This window comes from Pseudopodoces humilis, chromosome 1 (genome assembly GCF_049639895.1).
Source record: "Pseudopodoces humilis isolate 2021_Gansu_Grassland_sample_001 chromosome 1, ASM4963989v1, whole genome shotgun sequence".
In the NCBI taxonomy this organism is placed as follows: domain Eukaryota; kingdom Metazoa; phylum Chordata; class Aves; order Passeriformes; family Paridae; genus Pseudopodoces; species Pseudopodoces humilis.
In genome coordinates this window covers 83,435,563-83,454,860 of record NC_142200.1, presented here as the reverse complement: position 1 = coordinate 83,454,860, position 19,298 = coordinate 83,435,563, and the positions used below count along the sequence as shown (strand labels likewise).

The 19,298-nt window shown below is 42.8% G+C and overlaps 2 protein-coding genes across 10 annotated transcripts; both read right to left on the bottom strand.

Moving 5' to 3' along the window:
- Positions 1–1,883: 1,883 nt before the first annotated feature.
- LOC102111277 (leukocyte elastase inhibitor) lies at positions 1,884–11,705 on the bottom strand. Of its 2 annotated transcripts, none has more exons than XM_014255580.2 (7): positions 11,608–11,705; positions 10,149–10,324; positions 6,502–6,639; positions 5,593–5,710; positions 4,979–5,121; positions 4,122–4,289; positions 1,884–3,411 (listed from the first exon to the last, which is right to left on the bottom strand). In XM_014255580.2, the coding sequence occupies exons 2-7, from the start codon at positions 10,314–10,316 to the stop codon at positions 3,010–3,012; spliced, it is 1,137 nt and encodes a 378-aa protein (XP_014111055.2). In that variant the 5' UTR covers positions 10,317–10,324; positions 11,608–11,705; the 3' UTR covers positions 1,884–3,009. The 2 variants fall into 2 exon arrangements, with proteins under 2 accessions (XP_014111055.2, XP_005526514.3); XM_005526457.3 differs by lacking the exon at positions 11,608–11,705 and adding an exon at positions 10,949–11,060.
- Positions 11,706–12,910: 1,205 nt separating this feature from the next.
- LOC102099955 (serpin B6) lies at positions 12,911–19,203 on the bottom strand. 8 transcript variants are annotated; one of them, XM_014255585.2, is made up of 9 exons: positions 19,154–19,203; positions 18,787–18,917; positions 18,308–18,432; positions 17,747–17,924; positions 16,607–16,744; positions 15,905–16,022; positions 15,531–15,673; positions 14,351–14,518; positions 12,911–13,695 (listed from the first exon to the last, which is right to left on the bottom strand). In XM_014255585.2, exons 4-9 carry the CDS (start codon positions 17,912–17,914, stop codon positions 13,294–13,296), a joined length of 1,137 nt encoding a protein of 378 aa, XP_014111060.2. In that variant the 5' UTR covers positions 17,915–17,924; positions 18,308–18,432; positions 18,787–18,917; positions 19,154–19,203; the 3' UTR covers positions 12,911–13,293. The 8 variants fall into 8 exon arrangements, with proteins under 8 accessions (XP_014111060.2, XP_014111061.2, XP_087914719.1 ...); XM_014255586.2 differs by having other exon boundaries at positions 18,768–19,197; XM_088058593.1 differs by having other exon boundaries at positions 18,327–18,432; positions 18,768–19,197.
- Between the last annotated feature and the right edge of the window lie 95 nt (positions 19,204–19,298).

The following is a 19,298-nucleotide window of genomic DNA, read 5'->3' as shown; positions in this document are numbered from 1 at the left end:
CAAAAGTATAACTACACATGCTCTGAGTTAACTCATCTGTGTAAATTTATCTCTAGTAAATTTACCTCTAGTATAAGGTGACGTAAAATGCAGAGATAAATGTCTTCCTTATCCACACTATGGATATGTACTTCCTAGGATGAGCAATTTCATCTGTATGAATCAGACAAAAAGCAGACAATTGCTGGTGGGTGGTGGTGGTTTTTCTATTTAAATCACAAAACCAAAGGGCTTTCCTAGGAAGTCTGTTAACAGCAGTACAAAGTCTGGATTACTCATCACAGCACAGTGAACAAATAATTCTCAGAGTTTTGTCTTGTTATATAAAGGTCTGCTTAGGAGAGGCCAAAATGGAGGGGGAAATCCAGCTACTGTAATCCTCTATTCCACAGAATCACATGTTGTCTACTCAAACCAACAGACTGTTGCAAATTGGTTTTGAACAGGGTACTCAAGTACCTGCTCAATTTACCAATTCAAAGGTGCTCAATTTACCAATTCCCTCCTAGGAAGTTTAACTGCAGTCAGGCTGACTTTTTAATGTTGCAATCCTAAGGGTTAATAAAATATAAACCAAAGATTTTACAAGCAGTATTTTTTTATGCAGTGGGTGTGGATTTATGACTGCTACATTGCTAAGGCTAAGCTCCTGATTTTATATTGAGACTTGTAATGTTTCAGCCTCTTATCTTGTATCTCTTTAACTCATTAAAATTACATTTTCTACCATTTTCCTCAGTTAAAGCATCTTGCACTCAAAAGTACCTTGCTTTGAACTTAGTGAGGCCTGTGTTCATTCAGTAGTTCTACAAACAAAATCCTTCTCAAGAGGTAGTTGAAGCAGAATATTACTATTTAGAAATGTGAATACAGATAGCATGCCAGCTTTCTCTGTTGGAGTCAGCCCTTGTCAGTTTTTTTTTCTGACAAGAGCACAGGAAAAAAGCTAGGAGTATTAAGGGAAAAAATAACCATCTTTTTGTGGGACATGTATTATGGGAGGGGAATACTGGCCAGTAGGATTGCTGGGTTTTTTTAAATGGTTGAATGTGAAGCTGATTTTACTGAGATTCTTATTGCTGAGATTTTGTTTTGTGTACCCTGTCTGTAGAAAACCAAACTTGTCTCAGTGTAATTGAGTTAACAGTTCAGTTACTAAACGCTGGTACCAACACAATAGACAGACATCAGTCTCCTCATAGTACTACGCTGATTTGTACAATTAGGCAAGGTTTTATCTTTCTTCTGATTTCCTGGTAATTGCTGCCCTAAAAGCAGCATGTCTCTTGCACACATTGACTGAGTTTGTGCAAATAAAGATAACGGTGTAATTAAAATGGAGTTTTTGAGCCATGCTTTGGCAAACCCTGTCTACAGCAGCAGCAGGTTTTTTTTGCTGAAATGCTGAAACAAGGCCCAGAAACTCAAACAGTGTATCAAAGTGTTCCAAATTTTTGCATGGGTTTTGTGCTAGTACCTTTTATTTTCAAGGTATTGCATTTCCAAAGCACTCAGTGCAGAGAGGACTGCATTCACACCTGCAGGCTGCAATAGACGCTCTCCTTTGCAAACCTACCAGAGCCTTTGGAACCAGGCATTGCAGATCAAGTGCTTGTGCCATTTCATGAAACCACGACTCCCCCTGTTCCCTGTGGGAGTGAGCAGCTCAGCTTACACTTCCAGGGGAATCTGCTGGTTCATGCAATCATCTCTTCTATGCAGTAATTTGGTTTTCAGTATTTTCACCTACTCAGAATGACTTCAGACAGCCGGTCGCACCTGCTGCCCCAGTGGTTTTCTTTGGATCTATTCTTCAGACAGGTATTTTGGTACTCTTGAAATACTAAATCGCATGCAAAAAAAAAATCCATTTTGAACAAAACTTTAAGTAAAAGACTTTTACTTGTTGCTTAAAGAAAAAATTAAAATACAGTTTACAATTATATAAATTATCATGCCCCATTCAGAGCTGAGGTTGTACAGGTAAACGTTACAGTACCCAAGATACAAGCAAATAACCTCCAAAAATAAACACAGAACATGACAGTATGTTATTACATTGGCTACCAGGAATAAGGCTGTGGTACAGTACCAGAGGTTTGTGCATAAAGAGGTAGCAGAAGTCAGCTCAGTAAATGCAGAATCCTTGTACATAAAGAGAAACATCAGATATTTCTTGCAGATTATGCCCAATCCTCCTCTGGGAAGCTGAAGTATGTTTTGGGAATGACATAGGTTCCAGAATCTAATGTCATATTGGCAGCTTCTGAACTTTCGAAAAGGCACCTAAAATCTCTAATCCCTGAAAAATTTTCTTGCAACATTCAACGTAAATTTTAAAAATCCTCTGTAAACACATCACCTAATGTTCTTACTCATTTTTTTCTCCTTCTCACTCAGAAGTTGTGCTGCAATTTTTGTGGCTACTAGCTTCAAGGGGTTACTTTTGTTTAAATAGCTTAATCCTTTCTCTATTAATAGATGTCTCTAAACAAATGTTATCTGACCTTCTATTTCATGATAGAACTGGGTAAACCCAGCTGTTTGAGACATGCCTTTAGGTGCCCAGAATGATTTTATTACAGAATTTTTGTAAAGCAAGATTTTAGGAGAGGAATAGCATTTCCAAGAACAACCTAGTATTTATGCATAAGGAGTGACTGGATTATTAAGGAGTGACTGGTTATCACAATGAGGACCTGTCGACAGAAAAACCCATGTGAGGATACACAAAGCGTGATACTGTGCTTTAAGAGACGTACATTCCTCCTTAGAAAATTTATTTCGACTCCAAGATTTCTTCTTCCTACAATTTTCCTTGTTCAATTAAAGATGATGTCAATCTCAAGAAAGAAAAATAAATTACTCCTCATTTTCTCTGGGGTTGTTTTAATGGAAAGGCAGAATCTCAGTCAAATTACTAGGAACTCACAACAAGAGGATGAACTCATTCAGGAACAAAGCTTTCATTAACAACAGCAAGAACTGCTGCAAATACTAAGTTTGCTTCTATGGGGAAGCATATCTGCCCAAGAAAAGTATGCTTTGTGTTGGGTTGTGGCGAATAAAGAAAAGGAAAGGGTGGTCAGCATTGAAATCCTCTTCTACAACCATGCAGAGCATAGCAATGCCAGCAGTGGCAGCTGCAGCTTCTGTGCCTTCCTCATTCACTTCCACAAAAGCCTTGTGGACAACTGTAGAGAGGAAGAGGTCACGTGCCCCTGACATTCCCGACAAGTCAGCCTTGCCACTGTCAAATACATCCAGCAAGCCCATAGCAACTAAATCTGATTTAAGATCATAGCTTTCTTCCAGCTTAAACTTTGGCAAACGCACATGAACGTCAGTGTAATACAGATTCTCTGGACATGTCCAGTCCTGGAGCATCTCTAATGTAAGCCGCTTCTCCATCTAGAATTAAAAGGACAGAAAGCATTACTTATCACCAATGTAGTATTTCATTTTCAGTAACATTTATGAGGCTATGTTTACAGAACATTATACAATGGTAAAGCAGCTATGCAAAAATGAACATAACCTCATCTTTGATAGCTAAATAAAGATCAAAAAATACTATTACAACTAAGTGGAGTCAGTGCAGTTCTTACTTTACGAAGTAATGCAGACATTTGCTTCTTGCTGCAATGTACAGAAGGGAAAAACATGCACTGAGAAAGCCAGTCTTCTTACTGTTTAATCTAACTAAATGGACTTACCTAATTAAAAACAAGTAACAAAAATCATAATCAGAGAGGATAATGGAAATCAGTCTCACTACTTTACGGTTAAGAAAAGAAAGGCTTTCAAATCTACTGAAAGACAAATTCTGTCATTAAAAACAAATATTCAAGGCAAGTTAATTCTCACAGTTAATTCTGTTTTCAGTCTCCATCATGGTTCAGTTCAGCAGAGGACACATGAACACAAGCTACAAAATCAGAACACAACTTCTCTTCCTGATGCAGTACATTCATTTTTTCTTTGTTGCTGTACTAGTAGAGAGTAGTCTAAAAATACACCAGATAGATCTGGTGCCCTGAGAACATGGGTTCACTAAGGCTTTAATATTGAATGGTTGAACTTAAAAACACTGAGCAACTGCATTAGCTTAGATGGGTCACCTTCTGCAGTCCAGTGGAGTCCTCTTCAGTATCTCTAGGTAACAGGATGAACATACTAAGTTCTTTTCCATCGTAAGGCAGCTCTAAAACACAGATCTTCTCTTCGGGGATGTATCCAAAATTAAATTTATTTTTCTGATACATCATTTTTACTGTCTTTCTTTCATTCTGGATGGATAAAAGGCACAAAAGTAACAGGTACCAGGTAAGTAACAGGTAAGGAAATACTCATTGAAAGAACCAAGGAAACAAGTAAGTTAAAATTGCATTTATGTAAACACTTGTCCTCCATTATAAAACTTTTTTTTCAGATTTCTGACTGCCTGTTTAATAACGATTTCTTCTGAAAAAATAATGAGTTTGTATTATATTTGGTTCTCCTTTGGCTTCTGTAGCACAGGCCTCAAAGAAACTGAAACTGTTTCTTCAAATTGCTGTACGAAAAGGTTCAGCCAACAAAGATAACTCTGTTTAGCACACAGTAACTTGTAAAGCTGTTAACATAAGCAGAATATAGAACGAGAAGATGGGGCTTAATCAAAATGTTCTGTCATTTTAAGACTGCTTACCTAGCATCACAAACAGACACAGTTCATAGCTGCTGATCTGCTGCAGACAGAAACACTACTAGGTCCTAAACCATAGGTGAGAATTGTCTCTCGTGCTATTCTAGTAAATGAGACACCAAATAGCTTGCTGAATACAGGAAAATACTAAAAATCCATAAAAATAATTAAAATATTAATAAATTACTTTTTATTTCTTAATTATTTTATCTGTAAGCAAAGCTTTACATTACCACCTATATTATTAGACCTTTTCATTAGACATGTCCTACCAGGATGTATCTGTATTACCTTATTTAGCCAAAATGGTGCATCAGTGGTATCAGCTTCCTGAAATTTCGTTGCCCAGTTCGCTTTGAAATAAATAGCATTCACCAGTACCAGCTTGGTGATGCTATCAACTGAGCCCTCAGACAGCAGATCAGGGATTTTGCCTTCAGAGGCAGCAGAAAGAAGGGACACAACAAAATCATGTAGTAAGTTGATGGCACATAAAATATACATTGAGAAACTTATGCCATAGAAATACTACAAATATAAAACAAATCTATTCCTGTAATAATGTGTATTTCAGTACCTGTCTCTCTACTTCACCAATACTTTTTCTTAATACATGCTACTATAACTTTTGATGCACAGTAATTTGATGAAAATGTAATATTATTAGTCTAAACTGTCACATGCAACCCATCACAAAAGAACTACAGAACACCCACATTAAGGAATACGGAATTTAGAAATATATATACTATGTATATATAAAATGTCTTGGTTAGATAATTTGTTTCTGTCCGTAGACCAAATCCCAGGGCAGAATTAAACTGTTCTAACGACAGAAGAGAATAAAGCCCATTCCTCCTTCCAAAATAAGAAACGCTGGCAGTTATTACCAAAAAATAACTTACCTTCAGTTTTCTCTTCAACCCACTGGTTTATTTCTTTCCTGGCTTTATCACATGCCTGAAGAAAATCAACTGTAGCCAAATCAGCTCCATATAATTTCTGTGTATTAGTCAGGAAATCCTACATTTTGGAATGATAAGAACAGCTTTCACTGCATGCAGGAAGAAAACATCTAATTATCAGGTAGATATTGTCACCAGCTCTGAGGTGGGGTTCTAACAGTGTGTTTCTTGGGAGAGTTCTGAAGTTAACAGTTTTTTTCCCCACTCTTAGCCTCATAATACACCAGCCACGTCTAGAGCTGATGGATGGGGTGCTTACTGCAGGTGTTGCAATATTTACCTATCATTCTCCTGAAACAGGCTCAAGCACAGCTAGGATAAAACAAAACTCTCCAAAATAGCTGAAGAGGGACAAAAATATCAATCTATCTGCACACGAAGTTGTAATTCACTGGTGAAGAGGCATGCTGTTAAAACATTTTGGATATCCCCTAATAAATAGTGTTTTCAAAAATATCAAAGTTATGTGGTACTACTCTGATGAAAATCCTAAAAAGTTGATTGCAACAGGAACAGAACTGGCTGCAACCTAAAAAGCTGGTTGCAACAGAGTGGGATGTCATGACAGCTACTGTAAACTAAGAACGCAGACGAGCGAATCTTCTCTTGAGGACAAGAACAGCAGAAGTGAACAAGAAGAGAAAAGGGTTTGCTGTGTTACACCCTTTAGGTGAGAGGCACAGCTGCCCACAGCTATGGAAATGCACATGACAGGCATGAAACACTTCTGTCAACTTCCCAGAAACGTTTAGAAATAGGCTTGGAAATAGTTCTACTTCATAAATACTCAAGTAGCTGCACTTTTCCCTCAGGTCCCACCACATGCCATCCTGATGTGCACCACTGTACCGGCAGAAAGCTGTAGGACTTCTCTCCAAAGAGCTGACTGGCCAGCCGTAAGAGATAGGGAGCGTTGCTTCTGTTTATATCCATTGTCAGAGCCTGGAATCTTGAATGAACATCTTCAACTTTGTCAAGATGAAGCGTCTGAAATAAAAAGAAGTGAACTAGCTGCTGTTACTAGTGTCTTAAAAGAACATATGGTGAATCTGTAGGGTAGCTCTGATGCAGCAGGGTGGGATCCAGTAGGTAAGCTGAAGAAAGAGAAATGAAAAGGCTGGAAGCTGCCTAGAGACTTCTGTAAACCTCAAAGAATGATCCAAAGTGTCCCTCGGTGCTACGCTGGCCATGTCAGCCACTTGTATTGTGGTTTATACACAGTCACAGCTGAAGCTCTTGATCACAACCCCAAGTCCTGTCTGCATTTCTGTGAGCCTCTCCTCTGTGGGCCACTGAGCCCTAGAATTCATTCCCAAGTGAGGAATCAAGAAGAGAGCTGATGCCATGGAGACTCTTTTGCTTTCTTGGCTCCCTCTTTGTCCCAAGGGAAACTGGGGTTGTATATTTTCAGAATATACAATCAGCACTATCATAGGTGAAGTATTAAGAAAACTTAGAGCAATTATCTTTTATAATTTTATGAAAATATGACTCCGTAAGTATATATGCACTTTATATATACTTTTAAATATATGAATATATATATATAAAGTATTACTTTTTTTATATATATAAAAAAGTATTAGCTTTAAGATCAGATGCATTACTGCAATATCTCTTTACTAGTACCTCCTCTTCCAGAGGCAAGCTGGCTGGCCAAGGCTTAAAAGATGACAGCAGAAGCTGCCAGACCTCAAGGGCAGGGAAGGCTACACCAAAGCAGGGACATTCATATTCAAACTTGAATCATGTGTTTCCCAGTAGAGAAGACTGCAGTGAAGCAGTGATTGGATTCAGAGGAAAGCCTTCTCTTTCTCTCACTGGGTTTTTGGTTTTTGGACAGGCTTTGCCAACCACCTCAGTGCAAGCTGAACAAGAACATCACAGAGGCAACCTTACAATAGAATTATGATCCTGGAAACAAATTTTTGTGTCCTCACAAGCATCTCTTGAAACTTGCTAATCGCTGCCTCTTTAATTAGCACTGTGTTCTTAAGCGAAGTATTATGGTACAGAAACATGCCCTATTGAGGATGACTGTGTTGAAAGAAATTTATTTCCCCCACAAGTTCCTTTTGCATGATTTGTGCTGTCAGTAGGTTTATCCTAGGTGGGGCTGTCAGTCTGATTACATGAAAGACGTTCAAAGTCTGTTTGAACAGGTAGTGGGAAAGTAATTTTATTGAGTAAGCACAGCAACACTCAACAGTAAAAAACAGTTCCTCCTAAAGTCCAGAATACAAAGGTGAAATTATTCATAGGCAAATGCATGATATTGACTGCAGTGAGGAGACTAATATACCTTTTTACAGGCATTAGCCTAACAAGAGCGCAAAGATAACAGTGGCTGAGCCCCTTCCATCACAGAAGTTTCAGGGGAAACTGGCACACACCTATGTGCATTAATTTTGCAATTTATAAGGAGGTTTTTTAAAACAATCCTACCCACCCTAAAGCTACAGTAAGAATGTCGTGGTTTTAAAGTATTAGCTAAAAAATCACTAGAAAACTTACTCATTTCTTCCTGAGACATATGGATTAGAAGAAGAGCAAAACAGGCTTAAAACGTAAAAGGAATAAAGAAAGTTTATTAACAAAACTGCAAGAATAAGAAACCAGAATAAAACCTCCAGAAACCTTTTTTCTCCACCACACAACCATTCCCTTGTTTACGTGACAACATAGAGGCAGAAAAACTTGGTGGTTAAAATAGTCTCAGGTTTGCTATAGTCTTTTCATCAGTCTTTGTAGAGAAAAATAAGTTCTCTTCTGCCAATTTATGGAGTTTTTCACAAGAAAACTATTTTTCTCATGGCTTTCTATTTTTCTGATGCCAGCTGCCCAGAAAACTCTCTCCTCCCATTTCACACTACTCTGAGATGTGTTATGGATCATGGGTTAACTGGTGTCATTTTAAGGATGAGTTATTGAAAGGCAGAAGTTCTCTTCATCTATCTCTGTGAACATGTCTGGAAACAGAAGATTTCTCTTTGCCTCTTAAGGGCCATAAATCTTCAACAACTATCACTTCTCTTTTTCTGTTCCTGCATTTCGTAAGATCACAACTACTTCACCATTTGCTTAAACCCACATTTTGAAATACCCCATTCCCCCCAATATATTCTGTCATGAATTAAAGGAGTTTTTTCAGAACATTATTGTCCATCTCCATAGTTTTAGCAAAAGAATATTTCAGCTTATTAAAGCATCTCCTTATTTCTCTCCCACATCTGAAGCTTAATTCCCTTCTTCATTGTCTTTGATAGTTTATGTTGTCTCTTTACTTGTTGATCACTCCCTCTCTTCTCCTCTATCTGGAAAAAAAGGATTAATCTGCAAGTCTCATCTGGGCAGTGAAAGAGTTAAAATCTTGCCCAGTCTTTGTAGATGTTCTGTGATCTCTGCCGGAGCAGCAGCTGGAGCTGTCTGCGATGGAAGATTTTCCATGGCTGCTCTGGAGAGTGTGGCCACTGTCTCAGCCGGCCGCAGGTCAAGAGCTTTCCCTCCCCTTACTCGGCAGTCTCTGGTGAAACCCAGCAGCGGCAGAAACCGCAGCCGAGCCGGGGACTGGCCTGGCCCGGCAGGCCCGCTGTACGAGGCTCAGTGAGCCTTCTGAGAGCTCAGCCCCTCTGGGAAGGGGCTCCTGCCACCCCACAGTCCTCATCCCTCCTGCCTGGGAGCTGCCGGAGTCCAGGCCAGACAAGGCCGTGGGGGGAGCGGGACCAGCCGCAGCTCTGTTACTTTACCCAGCCAGAAACAAAGAGAGTCAAAGAAATTCCCGGGCTTAGGTCTTAAGGCGGTGTTCACAGGTTGATCTCACTTTTCAATGGTCAAAACTGCTGTCAATTCTCAGAAATGGCCAGTTATTGGCCAGGAGAAAAACTCCCACCAGCCTCCAGCAGTTTTAACTTCCTTAGGTGTTTCTCTTTGTTTTCTCAAATGCCAATCTATCACAAAGGATAACCATGCAGGCTTCGCTCCTTCCAGATATCTGAGAGCCCGCTAGTGAGAGATTGCTACTCAGGTAGCATCACCATGTATCATCATAGCTGCTACACCTTAGATATAAAACTATAGAATGCTACTGTGTTTTTTACAAGAACACACAGAATTATTAAAAATGAACATACCCTTAGTAATCTTGTGTTATAAAGTAGTAGTTTGTCAAAATGTCTCATGAAAACTCATAAAGCCTTGCTGCTGAAAGTTATGATCAATTTAAAAGGAGACTGACTAATGTAATTCGTTTCCTCTGTCAAGAATTAACTAGTGAAATTAAATGAGTAAAAAGGGTCACAGGAAATATAGGCAGAGGGCCCTGGAGCAGGGTAGGCAGTGGGTAACTTGCTGCAGAGTCCAAGGAAGACTCAGTGTGCGTGACAGAAATCTTGTCCTGAACAGATAAAAATACCCTCATTTCATCTTCCCTCCTCTAAAACACAACCCTTTTTAATGTAAATAAAATATAAAATTAATGTCCATATTTTTTTACTAACCTTCAACACCTGAGCTTCTGTATTACCTCTGGCCCCCAGAAGGACCATGGCCAGAGCAGCAGAGATACTGACAGGAGAAAAGAAGACATTGCCTGTTGGGTTGGCCTCACTAAACCTTCTGAGCAGATCAAGTGCAAATCTGCTGTTGGCATTAGACAGGTTCTCCATGGTTATAGCTGAAAAAGAAAACAACTGATAAGAACCCTGGGAAACATTCTTCAAACAACTTGTCTAACCTTGTGTGACTCACACAGTAAAGACTGGATTAAACTGGATGCAGCTGCTTACAGAAACAGCAAGAACATCGTCTTCAGTGCACCTTATTCTTAAAAATAAGTCAGTCACATTGAAAAAGCAGCGGATTCTTTTCCGTGTGAATTGTGTACTCCAACCTTCCTTATCATACTAACTTTATAGACATTATTTTTAAAAATTCCTTTCCTGCAGATCTGAAATTGGAAGTATATGTGCTGGTAGGATGGCAAAAGTCCCTCAGCTTCACAGACCCAGCAAATGCCAGGGCTCTCCCTCCCGCAGCACTCCCTCTGTTCCTTTACAATGCACAGTGGACATTGAAAGTATCTGCCCGGGGATACTCAGACACCTCTCAGTAACCTGCCCGTCTTCATGCCACAGATCTTTGTCTCTGAGAGATGTCAACCCTGCCAAAGGCTTTGCGGACGCTGACTTTCAGCGGTGGAGTGCACCGCTGTCCCCTGCCTGCACTGCCGGGAGCTCGGAGCCGCCTGCCCTCCGCACCTAGGACCACCGGGGGGTTCTGGGGGCTGCAGGTGACCTACCGACCGGCGAGGACACCAGCGAGGCGCAGAACAGGCAAAGCTGCAGGGCTGACACTGAGCAGCGATGCATTTTGGGGAGATGCTCAAGAGCGGCCTGAAAGGCGCAAGGGCCGGGTCCGGCACAAAACCGCACCCGAGGGTCAGCGCTGGATGCCGTGTGAGCTTCCCGCTCGGCCGGCTCAGAGCCCGGCTGCTCTGTGCCTGCTTGCAGCCGGACTCCCCGTTTGTTTTTTTTTCTCCTCCGGACCCAACCGCGTGGAGGAGTTTACACCACAATTTGTGCTTCCTTGCACAGTCTTCCTACAGCAGTTGCAAATTATCACTATCGGCTTCCTCCGTGCCAGACAGATAAACACCCGGCAGCTCTGCGACGTTCTTACCGAGCTGTAGGCTAAAGGCAGACCGCCCCTAAAAATACCCAAACGCAAGCCCCAAGGCGTAGTTTCACTTTCGTTTTCTTACACCTCCCTGTGCAAGCCTTTCACCCAAACCAGCTGTTCGACATTGCCCCCCCTCCGGCGTCCGAGAAGCGCCCCCTCGTCCCGCCGCTGAGGCGGCGAGAAAAAATTCCCATTTCCCGTCCCGTTCCCGTAGGATGCCCCGGGCTGGAGGCAGCCCCGCGGAGCCCCAGCGCAGCCCAGGGCCGCCTGCCTGCCTACCTGCCGGGCAGCGCGGAGCGGAGCGCGGTGGGATGGGGCGGATCGCAAGGACCGAGCTGCGCGGTGACAGCGCGGTGACACCCGCGGGTCCCCGCCGGGGCGGGGCGGGGGCGGAGCGGCAGGTGGCACCCCGCGGCCACTCCCGTTTCCCGGCCGAGAGAAGAGGGAGCTTCGGGAGTGGGACTAACCAACAGCCCCCTCCGTGCCTCAGCGATTAGCGATACACGTGTTTTAGACTCGAGGGGCAAGCGCACTCCGGCTGTCCAGGGAGGCTGCTCTCTGCCTTCCCACCCTGCGTCCCTATTTACATCCATCTTTTATAAAGTTATTCCGCAGGGTTTTTTTGTTTTGTTTTTTATTTCAAAGAAAGTAAGTGCACGGAGAGTTTTATTTGGTTTATCATTATCTTTGTTCTCCATCAGTTCTCGGTCTGGCTCCCAGGATGTCCCCAACTATACTGCCCATATTGGTTTCAGGTGCAGAGCAGCCCTTTAACTGAAGTGTATGACATGACTCCTGGTGACAAACGTGTTGGCTCTCATCCCTCTCCCCTGCAAATAATGCTTTTGTTTGCTTCATGTGAGATAGCTGGATAAAGCTGAATAAAGCACAGCATAAAGGATAGGGTCATCTAGCACCTTTTGGATAATGTCCACCAAGCCTTGATTTGAATCTCTGCAAAAAGTCAAGAGGAAGCGTTGCAGTCCTGCCCAGAAAAAACTATTATCTAGGGACCCCCTTACTATAAACTCTTTCCAGGCCAACCACTAATGCATGGCAACGCAAGTAAGCACCTCAGGCCTCATTATACAGAAAAATCTTGTGTGTAGCAATGAATTCCACACAAGCTGCATAGAAGCTGTTATTACAAGAAGTAATTGGGATTTTGAGAAAACTGGATAAAAAATGCAGTATTAATAGTAGCAAAAAGAAATAGACCTCCGCAGCATTTACAGTTCTTTCAGTATTCCAAAATCAGAAAGTGCAAAAAAACATCCCTGAGTCAGGAAAGCTGTTTCAGTTTTGTCTTTGGTATACCACATTCCTTATAAAAGGACTAGAACCAGGTGAAGGGAATAAGCTCAGGATCTCATGTAGTGATGGCTCTCACCCCATAAACACCCTAAAAGGACATCTGCTGCAATACTGTTCCTTACTAAGTGCTGGTCTAGTTATTATCCAAAACCGCATATCTACACAGGATGTTCAGCAATACCTGGAACAGGCTGCCAAAGACTGATTTCAGTTCCAGGCAAGATATCAAGGATGAAATTGAAAGGACCGGTAGATAAAAGGGGAGGGGAGCTACAAATGTCCTCCAGCCTTGTCACAAGCAAGAGGAACTTCTTCTCTCCCATGGGCTGTCACCACCTGACTCTGCCTGCTGGACACCCAAAGTTAGGTCAAGCCCAGAAGAAGCACCCACAGAACAAGAGGGATGGTTCTTGTATCAGCAAGAACCTGGAGAGCTCTGCAGCCAGGCACAGGAGGGGTTGGGCATGGCAGGTGCTGCACTTGTCTAAGCAGCTCTGTTATTCCTGCCAAGCCCAAGATCAAGGCCACAGAAGAGGGTTCAGGCACAGCTGAAAGAGACAATTAGTGCAAAAGGAGTCACCTTGTTCCAGGGAAATGTAAATTTATTGTGTCATGGCACAGTAAGTGCAATGCTGCCAAGACACCTCCTCTTTAGGGACAGCAAAATCTGCCACAGAACAAAATGCTGCAAGTTTTGTTGTGCCGGATGAAGAAAAGGAAGGGATGATCAGCAGTGAATTCCGGTACTCTCGCTGCACAGCAATTAGCGACCAGCCCAGTGGCAGCAGCTGCTTCTGTGCCTTCTTCATTGACTTCCACAAAGGACTTGTGAATCACTTCAGAGAGCACCAGCTCATTGCCAGCTGAAATTCCTGAAAAGTCTGCCTTCCCTGAATCAAATGCATCCAGCATTCCCATACTTCTTAAACTAGGTTTAAGATCGTAATCTTCTTCCAGTTTAAATCTTGGTAAAGACACCTGCACGTTTGTAGACTCCATCATTTTAGGACTGATCCAAACCATCAGCTTCTCATATGTGAGTTCTTTTTCCAGCTGAGAGAAAAATCCAAATTTTCTTAATCACACTGAGAATTGAGTCAGTGTTACATAGACAAAGTAGTGATTTCTATGTGTTTCTTCACATAGCACAAAACACGCATCCTTTTTTCCCCTGGGTTACACATGAAGACTGTGGGGGTTTTCATATTTTTTAATATGGCAGTAAAAGACTGAAGATACTTTAGTAATGAACACCTTGTCCAGAGTGCCAAAGAGCCCAAACTTGTAACCTACCCTCACCACAAAAGACATCCTCCCCATTCTTGTGAGCCACACTCCACCTGCCAGCTGCTCAGCACAGGAGATCTACAGAACAAGCCACAGGACTGGCAAAGAACCCACCCAAAATCCCCCTCTCCACATTCCAGAAACACCAAACTGTGCCTTCACCACAGACACAGCTGACCTCTGCTCCTGAGCAGGGCCAGCTCTTCTTCCAGAGCCTCTGGCTACGGGAGCAGCACACAGCCTGAGCAGCACTGACACAGGGGGGCAGTCACTTTGGGGACAGGGAGCAGAGGGACATTTCACCTGGCCTGGAGAACCAGCAACACAAGTGCGCTGGAACTGGACTGCATGTCTCTGTGCAATTCAGACTTTCTTCCCTGCAAGGATTCAGGCTGTCTTTGCACTCGGCTCAACTACTTACTCTTTCCAAGCCTGTGGATCCATCCTGGATTGCATCAGGGAGCAGGATGATCATGCTCAGTTCATTACCCACATACGGGAGCTCAAGGATTTTGGTCTGGAAGTCCCCAATGTAGGTCATGTTAAAATGTGCCTCCTTGAACATCATCTGCACAGGTCTGGTTTCATTCTAGAAATCCAGAGATGCCAACAGTTAGTGCACAACTACTCTGCTGGTCTCAAACTATGAAGCAGGCAGTCAGTTACTCAGGGCCTTTTAGGATTTCACCAGAGAACTGATCACACACCAAAAAGTGCAGCCCAACCTCATTTTTTTGTAAAGCACAACATAAATACAACACATAATATAGTCCAAAACAACTCCAAAGGAGATTATTCATTAGCCCTACATCCTGTTGACAGTGCATCTTGAAACCTGGTTCTAAGCTTGCACAGCTGCAGGGTTAGAAAATGGAACAGTGTCTCTGGATACTCCTGCCAGCTTTTTCAACACATTCCACCAGGGAGAGAGCAAAGTGTCAGGTACCAAGTCAGCCCAGCAGTCTCTGAAGTGCTGTCAGAGGAAGTCTGGGGTAAGCAGAAACTGTCCCTTATATAAAGAGTTATAGTAACACTTTCCAATATACTTGGATTTATTTCATCACTGAGGGGGAGGGACAGTTTCAAGACAGGCATGAGGGCTTCAATCTTCCACAATGGTTGCTTCAAAAGCCAGGCAGTTAAGGAAGGCACATGACCAGTTCTTGCTCAGGACACCTGGAGACCAACACAGAGCTGCAGGGGATCCTGAGGGGCAGCCATGGCCTGCCCATGCCAGGGGCCAAGTCTTCCTCAAGAGCACTGATCGACTTCTGAAAACAAGTCTTGAAAGGAAATTGGTTTGCCATTTCTTTTGCATTGGCTCAGGGGCAGAAATGCAGCAGGAAAGCTCTGACTGAAGAAGACTTCAGTTCACAAGCTTTCACACCTGTCTTTGTGCTATAGCAAAGGTTCTAGGAATTATGTGAAAGTTCACAGAAACTCAGCAAAGAGGGTGTTCAAATGAAAGGGAGGGGGCATAAGGAATCTCATACAGCCTACCCAAGGGAACCCTGCTTGAAAGATTTAATTTCTTCTTAAGGGTGGTCATTTCAGACAACATCCACCTAACACTGCATGGTCAGCATTTTAGCACATCATACCTTATTAATCTGGAACGGCCTTTCACTGGTACTCTGTTTGTCAAATTGCTCTTCCCAGTTGCCTTTGAAATAGATGGCATTCACCAACACAAGTCTGGTCAAGGAATTCAGAATCCCCTCTGCCAACAGGTTCTGAATTTTACCTTTATGATATAAGGGAAAAAGACACATTACTTAATACCTTGACATGGATCTAATTATTAGCCAAGATAGTACCTCACCTGCATTTAATATACAATAGAGAATTTTGTACCAGACACAGCAAAACCTCAGCATTTCAATTCTTTGAATTCACAATCCTACATCCTGAAGCAGGTGTTTACCTAAACCATGGCTGCCATTAAACACAACTGGACACTTGGCAAAGCACTCACCTTCAGTCCTTTCCTCTACCCAGCCATTGATTTGCCTCCTGGAATCCTCCCAAGCATGCAGGAAGTCCATCTGCTCCAGGCCAGCATGGTAGGATTTCTGACTTGACTCTATAAAAGACTAACAAGGGACATTCACAGGGACAGATTTTCAGCGAGAGATTTACTCTCATTCAGACACAGGTGATCCTTACATTCTCCAAGGAAATCTGCCTGCTTTCCTTCACCTGCTTCATACAGAGCCATGAAAGTTCTGGCTTGGGATTGGCTTCTGGCTGACAAGTTCCTGCTAGGATTTATACCACTTCTTTGAACTAGGAATCATTATCATTTTTGTGGGGGATTTTTCTTTGTTTTATTTTCTGCTTCTGATGATTTTGTAAGTTTCTCTATAATACTTTCGCTTAGAGGTATATCAACTATTCATGCCACAGCCAAATATATTAATGGATCACAGAACCCTCAAGTGCACAAACTGATGGATTTTACCCTGCTTGGCATCACTTGTCCACTCAGAACACAAATTATTTCAAAGAGATTCTCTACCAAGTTCAGACTCCGGGCTTTGCCAGAATCAATTCCACTCCTGGCTCTCAGCACAGAAGATTTGGAAGGCAAGACCCAAAGCCTGCCTTTGACCTCCAGAGGAAACAGGTAGCAAGTGCATTAATACTAAGACTCATAACAAATTTAATGGCTACTTACTGGAAGAAACTCCAAGGTCTTTTCTCCGTAGAGCCGGTTCGCAGTTCTCAGGATGTACTTGGAGTTGGGATCATTAATTTTGGACAGAAGGAATTGATACCCATTGTGAGCATCCTTGACGCTACTCAGAGAAAGCACCTGCACAAAGACCAACATCCACAGCAGTGCTCATACCTTCTCTAAACACACTTGCTTCAGCAAGATGGCTTTTAGAGTAAAATTACGCTTAACTTAAACACTGTCACTTGAAATCAAAAGATTTTTTTCACCACACCTCTCATCTGGAGATTTTCATGCAAGGCATATCCAATGTACCCAACAAGATGTTGCACAAGTCATAAATTAGGGAGCAGCAGAGTCAGCAGTCCTGATTTCCTTCCCTCAAGCCAGGTGCTACAGGATCACAGAATAGCTCAGGGAAGAAGAGAGCTGTAGGGACAAAGCCCTGCCCAAGCTGGGACACCTACAGCTGGTAGCTCAGACTGTGTCCAGATGCATTTTCAGTATCTCCAACTATGACAACAACAGAACTTTTTGAGAAACTTCTATAAAGTACATGGAAACAAAACAGGAGTTTATATTCCGCTCCCACATCGCAAAGGAAGCAAACATCCAAACCACAATGACTGGCTTTGCATTTAATATTCTCACTCCCCACATAAAACACATGCCAAGAGATATCTACTACCAGAGCAAAATTTGATAAAGGAATAAATCATGTTGCTATTACCAGTTGGAAATGTAGACAGTGGGCTTTTAAAAACATTTTTATGTGACTGGCTTCATTTGCAGAACATGTATTGTATGATATTAAGCCCAAGCAAAGAAGGAAAGGAAAATAATTGATGTAGCCACCAACTGATCAATAAAAAAATTCCACAAACCTCCTAATTACATGTTGAAGAAGATAGGTCTCAAAAACTACAAAAAACCCCACACAACAAAACCCAGGAACCTCTGCATTCCATACTGAACAAAGCTCACACTACAAAAACAAAGAAAACACACACACACACACCAGACAAAGAGCTCTGCTCTCCCACACCACAGTGACAATCACAGTTGAGCACAAGTCCATGTCACAGACTCTTCCTCATATGCTCCCATCCAATGCAAACCACCAAGTTTATTTTGACCTACCTTGCTTATTTGGGCTTCTGTGCTACCTTTTGAACCCAGCAAAATCATAGACAAAGCAGAAGAAATACCAAAGGGCGAAAAGAACACGTTCTGCCCACTTTTCTTCTCACACAGCATCCTTAACAGGTCCACTGCAAAAGTGGTGTTGGCTGCACAGAGGCCTTCCATGCTTCCAAGCCTGGGACATAAAACACAGAATGAGAATAGATCAAATTTACTTGGCTACCAAACAGTTGTTTCTCCCTTTTAAACCTCCCAGTTTAAACTAGGCAGCAAAGGCTGGAAAATTATCAGCTCACTCCAGACTGATTTGGTGCCACAAGCACCTGAGATCCCATACTACACATTTCAATTAGTGCAGCCAATTAGAGACTGCTACTGGATTTCAATCCCACACTGACACACTGTGACATCTTTTGATGTGATCAGGCACAGCAGCATTTTGTTCACGACTTCCTGAAAGAAGTTTCTCTTGACTTCACACAGAAAATCATTTGCCTTTTAAAGGCAACCAGAGCCAAACTTAGAGACCTGGAGAACAGTAGAATTACCAACTCTTACCTTCTCTAAGTCTACAGACCTTCAGTGGTACCTGCAGCTTGCTTCTACGTGTGCACAGTGGGTTTTAAATCTGCCAGGCAGGCTGGGAGAAGCCGGCAGAATGACTTGGCCTAAAAGGAAGAAGACTAGCAAGAATTTCATTGTCACTGCAACATTCTCATACCAAAAAAAAAAAAAAAAATTCCCCAACCAAACTGAAAAAATGCTCAACAAGAACTCCAAATAAACTAATAAACCAAATCACACCTATCACATATCAGTCATTACATAATAGGATGTTTCTTGCCCACATCACTAACAAACTTATTTATTATTTCAAGTTAATGGCATTATGTTAAATAAAAAATAAATCTATAAATCTTCCCCATTATAACAGAAAAGTGTAAGGATTTGTCCTGGCAAACCCACATCAAATTTCTTCAGAATCACGGACCCTGTACCCTCCACACATTTCACTCACACAGCAGCTTTCCCCACACCTCTGAAAGCAGAACCGTCAGGTTTCCTGCTTCCTTAAAGGTCCAAATGCAAGGAGAGGAGGAGTCTGCATCAGAATCTACGCATTTCATCCACGGACCGCCCACAGAAATTCCGAATAGCACTGTCAGCTCTGTCCGGAAGACACACAAGCGGCACGGCAGCTTTGCATGTTCCCTTATCAAGCTCTACGCTAAAGAAAACACCGGCACCTCCCGACCCAACATCTAAACCAATAGCCCGGGGCGCGCCTTCGCTCTCCTCTCCTTACACCACCCGCGCAAGCCTTGCACCCAAACCCCTTCAGGGCCCGCAGCCCACGCTGCCTGAGAAGCGCTGCGGTTCCCGGAGCCGAGGAAAGATTTCCACCTTGCTTCCCGACACCGCCCCAGTCCCGGGGATGCCCCGCGGGCGGGGACAGGCGGAGGCTGCCCCGCTCCCCTCCCGCCCGGCCGGCGACAACCGCGGCGACAGCGCCCGCCTGGGGCGGGCCGGCCACACCCAACCCCGCCGG